Source organism: Thalassophryne amazonica, chromosome 10, assembly GCF_902500255.1.
Source record: "Thalassophryne amazonica chromosome 10, fThaAma1.1, whole genome shotgun sequence".
Taxonomy (NCBI): Eukaryota; Metazoa; Chordata; class Actinopteri; order Batrachoidiformes; family Batrachoididae; genus Thalassophryne; species Thalassophryne amazonica.
Window position 1 is genome coordinate 78,112,875 of NC_047112.1, and position 19,261 is coordinate 78,132,135.

Consider the following 19,261-nt stretch of genomic DNA (forward strand, 5'->3'; position numbering starts at 1 on the left):
GCCAATTCTAAATGACTTGTTTGGCTCTTCACCCGACACACACACACACACACACACACACTTGCCATATTTCTAACACTGTACTTTATAAAACATGAAACTGTGTTCAAGTACATGTTTCAGGAAAGCAGTCTCATATGCACACATACAACCAAAAATGTTCTCGGCTTCTTTTGATGCCTTATATTTTCTACAGGGACACTGTCGCACCAGGTGGAAAAAAAAGCAGCGGCCTGCAGGCAGTGAGATGAACAGAACAAAGCTCATCAGTCTACCGCAGAGGGCTGATGATTTTGTTTGAGAAGAGACGCTCAGAAAAGCCTGCTAGCTTAGCCTCAGACTACAACAACGTATTAGTGCATGGTGAGGCGCTTTTGGGGATAGATCACACAAAACATGATGGCAAACTGCGACAAATCACTCACGTGAAAGTGAAATTTGTTTGTTTTACTGTTCAAAACGTATTTACACACAAATAAAATGTCTCAACGTTTTAGAGCCAATAAAAAACATCACTGAAACAGAGAAAAATGTATGCAATAGATCAATCGTCATTAAAGGAATTCTGTTTTCATTAGGCAGTTTTAAAGCTGCCACAACAGTCATTAACCTCAAACAAGTACATTAAAAAAATTCATCATTAAAAATAATTTTGCAATATATCTATGAGCATTTCCAAAAGAAATATGAGCATTATCTGATCAGCTGTGTCCATGGTTCAATGTTTCAATTCTGGTTTAGACACCGATCTTGGTCATGATTTACATTTAATACATTTTGAGTTTTATGGGACACATGTCTTTGATCACATTATTCTTATGATGTTAAATGTGGTAAAATGTACAAAAATGACAGACTATTGTGCTTTACGTTTTGTATATTATAAGAAATGCATCATGAGAATATGTTGCTCGCACCTTAATCTTCCTACATATGTAATGGCATCTCTCAACACCTCTGTCCAGTGACTTCTTTACTCCGGAATCTCTTCCCAGGTGTCACTCGATCTCTGAGGCTGAGAGCCCAGAGACATGTATGTGACTGTCAAGGAAAGTGATTCTTTCAACACGTTTGGCATTTTCACCGCAGACTGTACAAAATACACTCCTGATGGCTTAGTCAAGGAAATCAATCAAAGCCTGGATTTTAGTCTTGCATCAGGATCAGCCCAAATGTGATTGGTGCTAGGCTTATTCAGAAGATCCATAGAGACTGCTGGAATGACTTGGAAACAAACAATTGTCCCTGAGGGAGACTTGACTGAGGAGAGTGGCCAAAACATGACACTTTGGCCAATGGTGGGCACAGATAACCAAAAATTTAACTTCAATAACAGATAATCAGATAACTGAAAAGTTATCTTCGATAAAGATAAAATGATAAACCACCCAAAAATGTATCGGAAGTTACAGATAACCGATAAATTCCAGTATTGTCTCCAGTATAATTGCAATTACTAACAAGCTGATTTTGAGTTTTAATACCGCGATCGCTTTTGGAAGCATCAAAAGCAACAACAGACCCAAACAATGAGTCAGGACTTTTGTCTTTCAGCATCGTGCCCCCTGCTGGAAGCTTCTGTTTACTACATGGCTTCCAGCACAGACACCACTGAGAAAAGCCAGAAAGCTCAACTCTGCCCAACCACAGTGTTGCCATCAGGCGGAGGTCTTGGAAAATAAAGCCCTGCTGAGTTATGGTTTGGTGTATAAATAAAATGAATACTGATAGAATAACTCCATTAATGTCAATTATGTCATTTGTGCAACATTAAGATATAAAATATCTTTTAATGTTGAATAATGCACTAATTCTGAAGTTTTGTAACAAACACAGACAGATGGCATTCTGGGTAAAATGTGCCTCCACTACACTGATTGGTTGATTAATTCTATGTAAACCAACATGTTAATGTGAGGTGTGTCGTGTGTTGGTGTTTACAGATAAATGTGCTTTTGTAAAATATGCCATTTTTTATTTGTAAAAAAAACCCCATTTTCAAAAAAAAGAAAAAAAGCCAAGTTGTAATTAGATAACCGGCTGACATAACCGGTGTCAAATAGAACACTGTCAACTACTGGTGCCAGTGTGAGTTTTGGCCCTTTTTCAGCTGATTTTTCATTTGTGTGAGAATATTTTGGTTTGCACTGACTTTCAGGTTAATCACGCGTCCTGCATCGTTTAGTATACATGGAGTAACGAGCTGTTTTTAACATCTCACGACCACCTCCTGATCGGCAATCGTATGGTCAGATGAAAATCATACCTGTTTGACATTCTTGTGCCTGTGCAAACACCGCAGACCTGTCTTGTAATGTTTTTTTTTTTTAAACTTTGATGTCTCCCATCGAGAGTTTTTGTAAATTAAGTTTGAAAAAAAAAGCTTCTGTTTACATTTTGCTTCTGGAAACACGAGTCCGACGTGTGGTTTTTGAATGTACAATGTGTGTAAGAACATAAATCGGGCGCTCTGAACTTTTACACCGTGCGGTTCTCTAGTACAGTGTCTGCCCAGCTACAGTCTGAGCACTGCCATGAGCACTACTGGCCAGTAGATGGCAGTAGAGACCTTGAAAACTTGCCAAAACAAAATTCCAGATAATCTGTGTTGCTACTTGCTACGTTTAAGATGCGTGGAATTTAATCAAAGCAAACACAAAAACAACGTCTATAAACCCAGAGTGTCTCAAATGCATTCTCCTGTCGAGAACATACTGAGATTACCATACTGAGATTACCCTATCCTACCCATAATGCACAGCTGGGCACAGCATGCCCACACTAAAACCTTAAAAATTTAAAACTTTAAAAGTGTAGCATATTGTGTAGCATATTTAAAACTAAAACATATATCTGATATTTTCACTTTACAAAACTTCAGAAGTGACCTTAATTTAAATAACTTGTCCAAAATACATTTGGTTAAAATTTGAACCATAAGTTAAAAATGTATGCCTCTGGATGACTTGGGTGATATTGGCCACGTATCAGTATGGGGTTAAAAGAAATGTTTTTTGTGTGTGACCAGCTCTCCTTTGACTGCAGAGGGTAGAGCAGTTTCTTCTAGAACCAGCTCTCCTCCGTTTCTAGAGGGTAGAACTACACATCTGTTCACCTTTGTTTACCACGTTAACGGTCTAAAAGTTATCGGACAAAAATTTATCGGAAGATAATTGGTCCGTTAATGGTTTTCAAAGTAAACTGAAAAGATAATCCGATAATGAAAACTTTATCTTTGATAATTATTGGTTATCGGAAGTGTGCCCACCACTGATTTTGGCCATGTGTCTGACTTGAGTGCTGACGTCCTCCGCAATTGGAAAAGACCTAGATCATTCCCATATATCACATGGCTGTGGTAGACAGACAGCTATTAGTGGATTTGTGAGGGGAATGATTGTCTGCCTGGTTGACTGCCAACAGGTTTGAACCCACAGGCTCCTTACTGTGAGATGAAAGAGCTAATCACTAAAAAAGCAATTTTATTTAATTTCGTTAGTACACAGCAGGTGAGATGTCAAACACCAACCAAAAGGGAGTTTGCATCTGAAAAATAATATTATAATCCCTGAAAGAAATTTGATATGAAGCAAACTGATGTTGCCAAGTTGATACCCAGCTATTGTTCTTTTTAATGTTTTTTTACTCATTAAATGCTACATGTCAAATTTGATATGCATGGATTTAAAGGATTCTGTTACGAATGTAGTTGGAAGTGCTTATGTCATGCAGTCTTGTAATGTATCAACCTCTTCCACCGCCTCCATCTGGCCTGCACCCAGGAAGATTACCTCAGACTTATTTCAATTTAATTACAAGGGCTTAAAGACAACAGTACGAGCAAGCGACATGTGTCACATTTTATAAATTTCTGTGAATTATCTGACAGTGAGCCCATGTCCTTCTCTTTCATTGCATGACACTTCAGATGCTTTCATTCCCCATCCATCCACCACTCCCACCTTCATTTTGTCATCTGACCTTGCTTCTGCCAATGCACCTGTTCCCCATTAATCATCACCCCCATTGTATATTCCTGTCATTTTCCATACTTCCTTGCCAAATTCTAGCCATTGCCTCAATATATGCATGTATTTTTGTGTATGTTTGAAAGTATGGTTTCAGCTGTAGGACTTTGATACCATTTGATCTGGGCTGCAATTCCAGATAAAGATCAAGCTCAGCCATTAAAAGCATTTTCTATGAGAACTTTTTTTTGACATATGTTAGAAGAAAACACTCATGCTGTGAACCACATGTGACCTACTGGTGTTTGTGAGAAATTTCTGCTGAAATTAAATACCCTGAAGTAAAGGCTTATTATTCTTCAAAATACTGGATTATACAGGAGTAATAATAATAGTAATAATAATAATTATAATCACAAAATTTCAGGAAACTTAGTTGATGTTTAGTCAGTCTCAAGATGAACTAAATGAACCAAGAATGAATTAGAACAATAAATTAATCATATTGCCTTTGGTTGAGACCACTGACTTTCAAGCATTGACTAGTAGGAACATATTTACAGTCATCTATCATTTTATTTGGCCTATACTACACTGTACACACCAGATCACATCACATTATACAGTGTGGCTGCTCATTAGTACTCAGGTAGGAGGCCACATAGGACCACCAGGAGGTGTACACATATTTCTGCATATAGAGCTGGAGTTGCTTCAAGGGCATCTGGTGTAAAACTTGTACAAAACCGCAATGTAGACCTAATGAATCCGCTATTGTGACTCAGAGCAATTGTGGGCAGCCGAAAGAATAAATAAATAAATAAATAAAATTGAGGTTTGTTAAGAGTGATTCCACACACATTTTGGAATGATAAACCAACTGTATATTTTACAATTTCACACTGAGTGGGTCAGACAATCTGAGATAGCCACAAGAGTCAAAGTTCATGGCCAACTCTGTCCCAATCGCCATGTACATCTGGAGTTGTTAAGAAGGGCATCCAGATAAGAGTTTGCTAAATCAACAAGTGGATCCTTACACAATCTGCTGTGGGGACCCTGAGCAAAAATGGGTGGAAACAAAAACAAGAATTCTCCCTTTATATAAAGTAGTAGAAGAAGGCCTTTCTTAGCATGATACAGACATACAATGAAATTGTCATCTACATTTAACCCATCCTGATTACAGTTAGACACAATCCAACCACTATGAGCAGCAGGCAGCCTCAGAGACACTGCCTTGTTCAGGGACTGAGACAGGAGCAGCCGTTCACAAGCAAAGATGGGGCGAGGATCACCACTTTGTGAACAACTGCAAGAAAAATAGTCCAACAGTTTAAGAACATAAGTTTTTTCAATGTTCCATTGCAAGGAATTTAGGGATTCCATCATCTACAGTCCATAATATAATCAGAAGATTCAGATGAATCTGGAGAATTTCTACACGTAAGCGGCAAGGCTGTAAAACCAACACTGAATGCCTGTGATCCTTCGATCCCTCAGGCAGCACTGCATTAAAAACCGACATCATGTGTAAAGGATCGTACTGCGTGTGCTCAGGAACACTTCAGAAAACCATAGTCGGTTTAAAAGTTCGTTGCTACATCTACAAGTGCAAGTTAAAACTCTACCATGCAAAGCAAAAGCCATACATCAACAACATCCAGAAACGCCGCCACCTTCTCTGGCCTGAACTAATTTGAAATGGCAGATGCAAAGTGGAAAAGTGTGCTGTGTCTGATGAGTCCACATTTCAAATTGTTTTTGGAAATCATGGACATCGTGTCCTCTGAACAAAAAAGGAAAGAGACCTTCCAGACTGTTACCAGTGCAAAGTTGAAAAGCCAGCATCTGTGATGGTATGGGGTGTGTTACTGCCCATGGCATGGGCAACTTACACATCTGTGATGGCACCATCAATGCTGAAAGATACATCCAGGTTTTGGAGCAACACATGCTGCCATCCAAGCAACGTCTTTTTCAGGGACGTCCCTGCTTACTTCAGCAAGACAATGCCAAGTCACATTCTGCACGTGTTACAACGCGTGGCTTCCTAGTACAAGGGTGCGGGTACTAGCCTGGCCTGCCTGCAGTCCGGACCTGTCGACCATTGAAAATGTGGCGCATAATGAAGTGCAAAATATGACAACAGAGACTCCGGACTGTTGAACAACTGAAGTTGTGCATTAAGCAAGAATGGGAAAGAATAATATATGTTGAAGAGGATTTGCAAATCATTGTATTCTGTTTTTAATTTACATTATACACAATGTCCCAACTTCATTGGAATAGAGGTTGCAACTGTAAAAAGTAACTGTAAAATGTAATGGTAAAAAGTAACATTTCAGAGTTAACTGTGGCAACACTAGTGGCTGAGCATTGTTATGTTGCAGCTTTGTGGGTTTGGTTCAGTTGTTTTTTTTGGGAGAGGGGATTCTTTTTATATCCAGCAAAATATTTAGGGAATAGCCCTGTTGTGTCTGATGATTTGCAGACAATAATGCTGGATTTTATGGTCGCTAATTGATTTTTTTAAAACGGATATTTGCCAAACTGGAAATTCTGTGAGCAGACCCACAGATTTTTCCATCTCATCAATTACATTGAGTAATTCCATATCAGAATCTACATCAATACTTTCATATGATAGATTAAATTACCTCGTTTTGGCGTCGTCGTCACTGCACTAGTTTCTCTCGCGCTCAGCTGACAGTGCCATTATTGACATCTGCGTAGCAACGCGGTGAGGGCGCAGAGTAATACATTGAATGTGAAACGGTCTAATATTTTGCCACCGTCAAGATGATATTTCATGGTCTGAACTCTCACTCGATTAACCAATCAGATTCGCGGAACAAATGTAATTGGATTAGAATCTCTTTCTTCCTTCAAAGTCTCCATAAGAGCTTTTTAAAAGTCTGAGAGTCTAATTGGTGTCAGAGGAGCTGATTAATTGTGTCTTGTTCCACGTGATGCGCCAGTTCTCCCAAATCAATTTCTTGACTTATTGTGTATACATACAACAACATCGAGATGAAAGTCATTGGTTGCTCAAAGAAGTCACACAATTCTTAAAGCATAGCAATGAGCTTCCTTCACAGGGTTCCATTCTTGTTGCAATGACAAGCAACCTTTTACCAAGATAGCTTCCATAACTGAGATTATGGAGGGGAAGCTACAGAACGTATTAAAACAGGTTTTATGCCTGTCTGTGTGTGTGTGTGTGTGTGTGTGTGTGTGTGTGTGTGTGTGTGTGTGTGTGTGTGTGTGTGTGTGTGTGTGTGTGTGTGTGTGTGTGTATAGAGTTACTTTCATTTTGTGAAGCGTGACCCTGGAATGTAAGTGACTGCAAGCCTGCCTTGAATTGGACTTTTTTTTTTTACCTTTTATGATCTCTGCATCTGGTCAGGATGTGATTGTTACACTGCAATTATGGACCATGCAACAATGCACCAATGGTGATGAACCTTGACTATTTCTTAGCAGACACAGAAGGAAAAAAGCAAAAAAGTTTACTTCATTTGAGCATCGTGGGTGTGTAGCAACTCGGTTTAATTCAAAACAAGCCTCTGTATTATTGTGTCGTGTGGGATAAAAGCGCACACACAACACACACACACAAAAAAAATTAATTTGCAGATATTCATGAATATTCATTTTCCTTCAAATGGAGATAAATGAGAGCAGAACAGACACATGATCAAACACCAACAAGTAGTTAAATTGTCGCCGCTTCCAGAGATTTGTGGCCCATATTATCTGCTTTAGTGGTGCATTATGACTGCCTAATATCACACTGTAAATCAGCATGGTAATTTTCCACCAGCGACTGGGCAGGGCAGGTACAGTAGCGATGTGTGGGTAGTGCGGCAGGGGAGGGGGGGCCGAGCAAGGCAATGATGAAGGGTTTCCTCTGCAGAACGGCAATTAACAAAAGAAAATGACACAAACAGCCTACAAAATGAATAAATAAATACGTTAAAAAAATGGTTTGGTTGCTATTTAAATTTTAAAAGGACATTATAAGTTTGGAAATAAGCTGAGCTGAAGCAGAATGTGGCCAGGATAAGAGTGAGAGACATACACAGATGGAGACAGAGGGAACAGGGAGGCAGAGATTAATTATATTCAAAATCGAGTCTGTGTTGTAAAGCTTCAATGTGGTTCTGCTTTGTTGATTTGCCTCGTCATTCTCTACATGCCATTATAGAGTCACAGTGACGGAAAGCAACAGCGTCACTTTGAGATGAAGTTAGCAGACAGCACCACTTGGAGCAGTTTGTTATGTCAGACAGGTTCTTTAATATTCGCAGAAGCCATGAGGGCACGAGAGCCATGTTTGCTTTAATAACAGTGCTCATATAGTACCAAAAATTTGTGACTTTGCACATGTTGCATTCAAGGCACGTGTAGCACCAGAGGCTATCCAGCTCCGCATTGTGGTTATTTGTTTTGGCAGAGACACCATATCCTGAGTGCATTGAAGAAATAAGTACTTTAGTGCACTTAGGTTAAAATACTATATATTCAGCAATATCCAAAATTGAATTTTGTATTTATATCATCTGAATGGTGTTATTTTTTTAACAACATTAATAGTTATGTTTATGAGTTGAATGGTACAAATGAGTTCAATGGTATGAATATTTCATGAGGTGAAAAATGGAATGTACCATCTGAAATATTCGTTCCATTGAAAGAATGAAAAAACATTTGTTTTATATAATGGCAAAAAATAGATCCTTGTCATTTGATATTTTATGAATTCATAAACAACAGAAAAGGGACTTACATTTTGGTGTTCCACTGCTGCTAAAGTCCAACACGAATTTTAAATAAGTCCAAAATTGTTCTCAGTCAACTTGCAAAAAACAATTCTGATGATGTAGTCCATGATGTCGTGCACTGATATTGTGTACAGACTGCCATCTGCTCTCCTCATTCCAGTGAAAAACTATCAGAAATTTGTCCAGCTTTTCATCCTAACTTCATCCTCTTCATCCTAACAGCTCTTCATGCCTCCAGATGGCTTACGGTGATTTGTTTTTTTGTGTGTTAGAAGAATTAGCACCATCATTTAGCTTCTTCAAATGGTCGTCCATCAGCAAAACAAACTCCGCCATGTTTAGCTAATGTCACCCCCACTAGTGTGTTCATGTGTGGTGGTCTCAGTGTGCAATGGTACATACATATAGAACCAAATTTGCACAATGGAACCAAATTTGCACGCTGAATGCAACACAACACAAATGGGATGAATATGTTACGTGACATACAAAGCACCAATCAAATGACAAGGATCCACTATACTCTACTATACACTATAACGATACTCTATTCATCATTTTGGGTTGCAGCTCCTGTCTTATACCTCTTTCTAAGTTGAAAGTAAGTGGAGATATTCCTCACTTATGCTATGTGTGCAATGTGTGGGTGTCATGATTGATGACCAGCTATCTTTCTCAGACCATGCTGCCTTTATCTCCTGGTCGTCATGCTTCACAGATATCTCTTGCCTCAATTACTGTACCACTCTTCTAAAGCCAACTGTCTTGCATGGTGAAGCCCTTTCAAGTGATACAGAATGTGGCTGTGTTTCTGGTTTTTAAGAAACCAAATGGCATCTGGTACCCCACCTCTAATTGAAGGCCACTGGTTACCTATTACCACCCACATCAAACTGAAGTCACTAATGCGTGCCGACAAAGTGACTATTGGGCCTGCTGCACCCATCTACTTAATTGCTGTCAGAAAGGTTTATACTACCCCTCAACCACTGTGTTGTAATTTCTTCAGATGAGATGAGATGAAATACATTCATCAAAGACCATTTTTTATAACAAAAATGAGACAATACTACATAACTGTTCTAAAACACTAAGACAAAATTAGCATGTTGATGATAAAAGACTAGATTAAAATGATTTGCATGAAATAAAAACTGAAATAAAATCTCTCTCCATTACTGTCTACAAGCTCTTACTCTTTGGAAATGTTTCCAAAATGTGTTGTATTCAACAGAGTTCTTGCTGATGTCGTCCTGATGCCTAAAATGACAACTGTGTTTGCGGAAAACAGCAAGCCTTGCATTATGTACTGCTTTGTGCCGGGTGTTATATTGGATACATGATCCTGCAATAAACGTTACACACAAACACATATGTAAAGGTAGTCAGCATAAAGGTGGTCCCACATAACTCAAGTACATGTCTTTGAACTTTAGGAGGGAACCAGAATACCTAGGCGGAACCTGCTTTGTATTTGGCACTGCAATGATGCACACTGGACTCAAATGACCTCAGGCATGGAAAGGTGGATGGTCTAGCAAGGAGGCAAAACTCCAAAGGCACCTGTTGCTAGAATGTCTTTTGGTGTTCGGGAATAACATTTTTATTGCACAGCAACTGCTGGCTACCACCACATTGGTATAAGAAGAACATAAAAAAAAATCACCTTGGATTCAACCCAGAAGCATCAAGCTGTAAAAAGTAAGCCTCTTTGGCTGCTCCCTTGTTTTCACTCAGGATCGTGACAGCAGATCCAAGGTGGCCTTTCCTGACATAACTTCATATTCCAGCCTATCTAACTGTCATTAGGATGTGTTAAATGCAGAGGACAAATTTTGTTGTATGCAAAATTAAGAAATTCTTATTCTTATTATTATTACCCCTATTTCACAGGGCATTATTCTATTACAATCCCCCACGAGCCAGAAAAAAAAAGCAAAAATGGGAAGAAATGCCTTACTCCTTCTTGCCTCCTATCAGGCTGGCTTATAAAGTGAAGACCTGGCAACCCACTCGCGGCTGCCTCCTAGAATTGCCAGAATTGCTACAAACACTGCTTCTGCTTCAAAATTTTAAGCTTAAAGCTGTATTCACTAGGACTACCTCCTTTTCAGTTTAACCTTTATTTAACCAGGTTAGTCCCATTGAGATCGAGACATCTTTTACAAGGGAGACCTGGACAGTTATAAAGTTTCCATTTCATCTAATCTGCATGTCTTTATATGTGAGAGGAAACCCACGCAAACACAGGAAGAACATGCAAACTTCACACAGAAGGGTTACAGGTGAGAACTGAACCCATGACCTTCTTGCTGTGAGGCAACAGTGCTAACCTCTAAGCCACCGTGCTGCCATTTCAAACATTAAAAATGTATGAACATGACTGAAGCAGTAAAGACTACAAACACCCAGAAGTGACCCTGTAATGATGCCAAATTGGTGAAAAGGATGACATTTATTAAACAGCTCAAAAAACTTCACACCAGTTTCAAAACTGGCACTGATAATAGCCACAACTATGACTTTTGACAAGTTTGTTCAAGATTGACAAAGATGAATTGAGAAGTTACTGTGATGCTTCGAAATGTACCTTGATTTACTATTTGGAATGAAACTGGAAGGAACTGCACTCAGTGGAATAGCCCAATTGCATGGAGAAAAGGCTGGGGTGGGTTTTGAATAGAGAACGTCCTGCACTGGAAAAAAAAATCACACTTAACCACATGGGCCCCACCGCCTAAAAGCAGCAAGCTGTGAAACACCAAAGACACCTTTGCTGTGAGAATATATGTGTGCTAGTACAAGTTATATGGACTAGTTCAAGCAGCGCTAATTTGTTCTTACACATATTCAAATGAGAGAATTAAGATTTTTAGACAGAAAAATTCCATAGTCGTGAAGAAACAAATCATTTCTACTTCCATTGGTGCTCATTAAATATCAGTTTTTATAGCTTTGGTTAGGATCATTCATCAAGAGATTTTCATGATTAGCATATGTTCGACAAATTTAAAACACATTTCAAATTCAGTATGTTTTGCAAATGCTTCAGTGTCTGGCCAATAAGCAGCAAGTGACAGGAAAAAAAAAAAAAAAAATCACATATGAAGCTTATGACACTGAAAATCTGTTGACCTAACTTTTGTCAGTGACACATGCATGTTGTGAAAATTACAAACCTGGGTTTGTCTTTCCTTTCAGGTATCCCACAACATTGTAAATTTTCTGGTAGAATACCTGGTTTCCAATTGTCAAAGTAATCTTCTTCGTTCTAGGAAGAAGAAAAAGACAACCGTTAGGGTGAGCATCAAACATAAGACAGCTGTGAGATTCACTGGAAATGATCTGCAACAACCAACACTGTCAACGGCACATCATGAAACCAGAGTCTGAATTTTAAAGTCACAACGTGAAATTATATGGAATACAACTGCACTTATTTGGGCTCAAACTTGACAATCGATGGCAGATAGTGTATATAGGGCAAGTGCTTTTGGGGCATGTCAAAATCTACAGTACAATTTAAATGGTACAAAATCTGAATGCAAAATAGTTTGCATTGCTCAATGGGGTTATATTAGCTATGTGCATGTTTTGGCCATAATATGGAGTAAAACAAAAAGATCAAAATCTCTCATCACCATCAAGAGTCGGAATGCAAAGGAACCTGTTGCATTGTTATTTAGAAAGTAGACTCCACTCTTAACCATGACCTGGGGGTTGGAGGTGCTCAGGGTTCAGCCAGAGGCCCTTTGGCATATGTCTGGGTGTCTCTTACTGTGTCCCTCGGTTGGCCACTGCAATGAGGCCTATCACGGCTAGTGCTTATCTGAGGATACCACAGTGTGAAACAGATAAGACTGTATGACTCCACCTGTATGGGATTAAAAATGGGTAGTAGCCTTGGCTTAGGCTACTACTCATTTACAGTACCCAGCTGGGTGGACTGGGACAATGCAGACAAAGAGTCTTGTCCAAGGACATAGACAGGTAGCCTGACGCACACATTTAAAATACCCACGGTCTTTGTATTGGTAATCCAACGCTTGCCCATCATGTTTATGTTGTCACAAAGACTTTATAAACACTTCATTAATTTCTGGGTGTTAATTTGGGCCTCTTTCCTCGATGTCTGTCTGGTCCCAAAGTTATTATCTTTTTGTGCAGTTGCTTGTGGCATCATACATCTTCTTAAGGTGGCTCCAAAGGTGGAACATGTATTTTTGAGACCCACAACTGTGCTCTGGAAAAGTTTATTTATTTAAGATTTTCTTGCACTTCAAAACAAAAAGACACTGGTTCTACACATAGGTACGGAGCCCTAGAAGTGTCATTGCAAAATGTTTTGCATGTGGAGAGAATGTGCACATGTTTTATTATATTGTGCGCACGTTTTATTATATTGTGTGCACGTTTTATTATATTGTGCACTCATTTTATTATATTTTGTGCACGTTTTATTATATTGTGCGCACGTTTTAAGCATAATTTGAGTGCACATGTGCGCACTCAAAGGCACAGGCACGATCTACTTAAATGTGGCCACAATTTGTAAAACGTGCATTCAATATTGTCGTGACACATAAATGTTGGCTATTAGTCAACAAACAAGGAGACAGTGTAATACATTTCCCCATTAGAAATGGATCTGGTCAGGGTACATCATGGTTTGAGCGCACAAGGACATACGAGGTCTGTTAGAAAAGTATCCGACCTTTTTATTTTTTTTTTTAAATCATATGGATTTGAATCACGTGTGATTGCATCAGCCAAGCTTAAACCTTCGTGCGCATGCGTGAGTTTTTTCACGCCTGTCGGTTGCGTCATTTTCCTGTGAGCAGGCTTTGTGTGAGCACAGGTCCACCCCTCTCGTCATTTTTTTATTGCGAATAAATGTCTGAACGATTTGGAGCTTTGCTGCATCAATTTTTTTTCCAGAAACTGTGAGAGACCTCCAGGTGGACACCGTTCAGAAAATTAATATGGCTTTCAGGGACGATTTTATGGGGATTATACAGATTAAGGAGTGTTACTGCCGCTTTAAGGACGGCCCATAACTGCTGAGAGCGCGGTGCGCTCCCAGAGCCGATCGACATGCTCAGACCCCGCTGAAACAACCAGATCATTTCCAACGTGAAGGCTTTGTTGATCCGGGACCTCATCTGACTTTCACAAAAAGGCAGAAGTCATGGACATCAGCACTTTTTCAGCACATTCCATTGTTACAGGAGTTTTTTTCATGGAAAGAAAAGCGGAGGGACACGCCACGGAGCCGTTCATTACGTGGGACAAAACCACCTCGGTGTTGTTCTCACAGGACGGTTTAAAGGTGGATTTCAGATGGATTCCGGTTGCTTTTCAGTCGTGTGATTATCCGATTGTGATTGTGCATGAGCTGGACCAGCCCCAACATGTCCTGGCAGGCTTCATCACGGCGTTGCTTTGCGCCATGCAGCTCCACCGCGACACGCAGAATTCCTCCGCACGTCTGTCTCAATGTGTTGAAAAAATGCCGATGTCCACGTCTTTTCACAATTCCTGTGCTAGTCAGATGACATACCGGATCAAGACAGTGTCCAGTTTAGAAATGAACGGCACATTCCACTGTTACAGGAGTTTTTGTCATGGAAAGAGGAGCAGAGGGACACGCCACGGAGCCGTTCATTACGCGGGACAAAACCACCTCGGTGTTGGTCTCACAGGACGGCTTAAAGGTGGATTTCAGATGGCTGTCGGTTGCTTTTCAGTCGTGTGATTATCCGATTGTGATTGTGCATGAGCTGGACCTGCCCCAACATGTCCTGGAAGGCTTCTTCACGGCGTTGCTTTGCGCGACGCGCGGTGGAGCTGACAAAAACAGACCTTTATTCGCAATAAAAAAACAACGAGAGGGTGGACCAGTGCTCACACAAAGCCTGCTCACAGGTGAATGACGCAACCAACAGGCGTGAAAAAACTCACGCATGCGCACGAAGGATCAAGCTTGGCTGATGCAATCACACGTGATTCAAATCCATATGGTTTTTGAAAAAAATAAAAAGGTCGGATACTTTTCTAACAGACCTCGTATGGAGAACCTGTGCAACATGGCATCATCTGGAGTTTAAGCACATTAAAAAGGATGCTGAAGGCGAATTCGTCTCCCCGTCGTGAGGATGACAATTTAGGTCATATTATGGAGTTAATTTTGAATGAATGGAAAACGTGTGCACGTTTTATTTATTCGAGGGCTCAATTAAAGGAAAACGTGCACACGTTTTATTAATTTGAGGGCTCAATTAAAGGAAAACGTGTGCACGGCCATTAAAATGTGCGCACGAATTATCACGGCCAGGAAAAAAAAAATCACTCCAAGTGACCTCTCCCAGGTTCCGTACATAGGCCCTCAAATACAACCAAAGGTTCCCCACTTAACCCAGAAATATTGCATTTTCTGTGCAGTTTAAAGAGGCAGCCACTGTGGTGCATTTAAGTTGACCAACTGTAAATCTCACATAGTTTGACATAGTGAATAAAATTACAACTAAATCAAATTTGTAGCTATTTGTTTAAAAAAGCCAACATTCTCCCTGACCTACACATATTGTTAGATAAACTGGAATACTTGCATCTGGGAAAATTTACATTGAAAGTTTTTCTTATTCCAATATATACGCAAACCTATCACGGCAACAACATTTCATAATGCATTTGCCTAATATTTGCATATCAATTTCCAAGGATTTTTTTTCCCCACAAGGTGATGAATGACCTTGCATGTGCCACATTTATTGTCAAAGTATTTTGACAGAAAACATCTGTGGATTCTGTAAAGACTGGATCTAAACCAAAAAATGCCCTATTATCACCTTTGGTGATGTGAAAGATTTAGATTTTTTCTTCTTCTGAGCCTCAATAAAATAATAAAATAGCATAAAAGGTAAAATGGTAAATGGACTGCATTTATATAGCGCTTTTCCATCTGCATCAGACACTCAAAGCGTATAATAAAATGGCATTTATTTGTCAAACCAGCCTCAACCTGCTGACAGGGCTGGTATGATTTAAATCAGCTGATTTAAATCATGATTTTATTGCTGTAAAAAACAAATCAAAAAAAAAAAAAAAAATCAGAAGATAGAAATCAGTACTTAAAACATCACTGAAATATGAAATCGGAACCATTAATTAATGGTACTTGTACATGCTGCATGTGCACCTTTATGTTTTAGCATGTCAGTAAACATTATATCGAATGATTTTTTTTTTTTTTTGTATAGTCTCATTTAGAAGAACGAAATAAATAAAAATGAAAAAATTGATTTAAATCTATAAAAAAAATCTGTTTAAATAAAAACAAAAAATCATTACTTTTTGAACAAAAAAGTTTTTTTGGTAACACTTCACTTGAAGGTATCGTCATACTAGTGACATGACAGTCATGAATGTGTCAAACATTATGTCAGTGTCATAAACGTTTATGACTGCTGTCATTAAGTGTCATTTGGTTTTTGTAATGACAAGTTGACACGCTGGCATACAACCGAACACCAAAAAGGCTGAAGACAACTTCTGGTCATGTCAGTTTGATCAAAGTCAAGTTGTTATAATCAAAACAACCCCAAAAATGTCAACTTTTCATTACAAAAACTGAATGATACTTAATGACAGCAATCATAAACATTCATGACATTGACATAATGTTTATGACATGTTCATGACTGTGTCATGTAACATTTATGATAGTGTCATGTCACTATTATGACAATACCTTCAAGTGTTTTGCCTGCTGACAAAGTTTATTGAAAATTTGTTTATCGAGTGACAAATGATGTAATAGGTGAAAATATGATCACTTTGGCATTGGAAAATGTCTTGAAAGCAAACGCCTAAAATTCAAATGGGTTCCCACGGGGAGAGTAAAATAAGGCCATGTTGGAAAAACACATGGTACACTGACAGAGCAGTCAGTGGATATTGTGTCTGCCAGCTCTGGTGTATGTATGTGTGTGTGTGTGTGTGTGTGTGTGTGTGGGTGGGTGGGGGTGGTGGTGGTGGGGGGGGGGGGTGCTGATGGCTTGATATCTGAGAGAAATCCAGATGAGGTGCCAGTGAAGATGTGAAGCAGAGGCTGAAACTGTGCGTGACAGAGGTCCCCTGCCTACAGCATGACAGAACCACTTCTCTAACTCCCGCCCGCCCGCGCCTGCCTGTCTGCTCTCCCTCCTGCTCCCATTTAATACATTATAAAAATTCACTGCTTTCTCTCATAGGTGCCACATAACCCATTTATCACTTTTGACACTGGCACAAATGACTTTGGCTAAAGAGCAGAGAACACGCAGGGTCCGTTTGTATATTCAATCTGCAGACACGCGCTCGGAGAGCATCGAGAGATTTGTCAAAGAGTAATTTCCCTTCATGATGAATTGGTTTATAGGACCACTTCCGCAGGTAAAAGGTGACTCAGAGTTAAGCTTGAGAGCTGATAAATATATTTAAAAACACAACATCTCCAATTTTCACAAACTGTCCTAATCCTGATGAATGTAATTTTATTGAGGCAAATCGATTGTGACATGATGTACAGTGCCAAGTGCCAGTCTGCTGTAAGTATGACAGTTTAATCCAGGTATATTTCACAATTTCTCCTGGATGCAGTAGAACGGGACCCAAGTCTGTCTTTCTGCAAAGTACACCGATGTATTTTGAAAATTGCGTAATGGTGTGCTGATATGAGTTCAATGATGGCCATTCATTCCAAAGAAAGTTGTTCTTCCAGTTAGAAGAAGGCAGTTTTCTCAAAGATTTAACTCATCGTACAATTCATTTCTGAAAATGTATACTGTGTAGATGACATGTCAATCTCTTTCAAAGCTATGAGGAAGGTTTATAAACTTCCATTATGTTACTTTTGGGGGGAGAATCCTTTATGGGTTGTCCTAAACCCCATGAATGTAATTTCAATGAAGCAAGTACTTTTTTGCTGCAGTGCTCTGAACGACCACTCCACACACTTGGCCTTGAGTGTAGCTTAGGAGTTCCTTTGAATTATACAAGTGTGCAGCCTTTGTTACTTTGGTCCCAGTTGGTGCAACTTTTATACAAAAAAAATCATGTGTTCCTTAATAATAATTACATTTATATAACAGCTGAGTGGATCCTTGTCATTTGATTGGTGCTTTGCATGTCACATGACATGGATTATTTGTCCCATTTGTGTTGCATTGCATTTAGAGTGCAATTTGTTTTCCATACATTTGGTACCACTGCACTCTGTGCGCGTGCACACACACACACACACACACACACACACACACACACAACGTGCACGCACACGCACACGCACAAGCACACACAACGCGCACGTACACACAAAACAAATCCACTATGCTATCTGGAGGCTGTTAGCAGGAAGTTAGAATGAAAAGCTGGACTAATTTCTGACATGATTTTTTTTTTTGCTGCACTGAGGATGTACAAAGTCTTTTTTTTTTAGTACACGAGCACCGACCCAGTTGTGTGAATGAATGCACACACGTGTGGGACAACGACACGAGTGACACAGGCTTGCACACACTGTAGCTGGTATTTTGGCCCATTCCTTCATGCAGATCTCCTCTAGAGCAGTGATGTTTTGGGGCTGTTGCTTCAATGCTCTCACTGATGGAAGGAGGTTTTGGCTTAAAATCTCATGATACATGGCCACGTTCATTCTTCCCTTAACACAGATGAGTCATCCTGTCCCCGTTGCAGAAAAACATTCCTAAAGCATGATGTTTCCACCTCCAAGCTTCACAGTAGATATGGTGTTCTTGGAATGCAACTCAGCATTCTTCTTCCTCCAAACATGACAAGTTGAGTTTTTACCAAAAAGTTTAATTTTGGTTTCATCTGACCACATGATATTCTCCCAATCCTCTTGTGGATCATCCATATGCTCTCTGGCAAACTTCAGACGGGCCTGGACACATACTGGTTTAAGCAGTGGGACATGCCTGGCACTGCAGAATTTGAGTCCCTCTCTGTGTAGTGTGCAGCCTTTGTTACTTTGGTCCCAGTTCTCTGCAGGTCATCAGGTCCCTCCGTGTAGTTCTGGGATTTTTGTTCACCGTTCTCATGATCATTTTGACCCCACGGGATGACATCTTGCATGGAGCCCCAGATCGAGGGAGATTATCAATGGTCTTATATATCTTCCATTTTCTTAGAATTGCTCCCACAGTTGATTTATTCACACCAACCTGCTTGACTATTGTAGATTCACTCTTCCCAGCCTGGTGCACATCTACAATTTTCTTCCTGGTGTCCTTTGACAGCTCTTTGGTCTTGGCCATGGTTGAGTTTGGAGTCTGAATGTTTGAGGCTGTGGATAGGTGCCTTTTATACAGATAACAAGTTCAAACAGGTGCCATTAATACAGGTAACAGGTGGAGGACAGAAGAGCTTCTTAAAGAAGAGGTTACAGGTCTGTGAGAGCCAGAAATGTTGCTACAGCTGCTCGCACTGTGCTCCTGCTCGAATGAC

General features: G+C 39.7%; 1 protein-coding gene across 1 annotated transcript in view; it reads right to left on the reverse strand.

Annotated features, from left to right (window-relative positions):
• Positions 1 to 19,261, reverse strand: part of LOC117518136 (inactive N-acetylated-alpha-linked acidic dipeptidase-like protein 2) — a 656,634-nt gene that overhangs the window by 335,498 nt on the left and 301,875 nt on the right. The window contains exon 10 of the mRNA XM_034179197.1: positions 11,935 to 12,019. Within this exon, the coding sequence (XP_034035088.1) occupies positions 11,935 to 12,019 (85 nt within the window). The remainder of the gene's footprint in view (positions 1 to 11,934; positions 12,020 to 19,261) is intronic.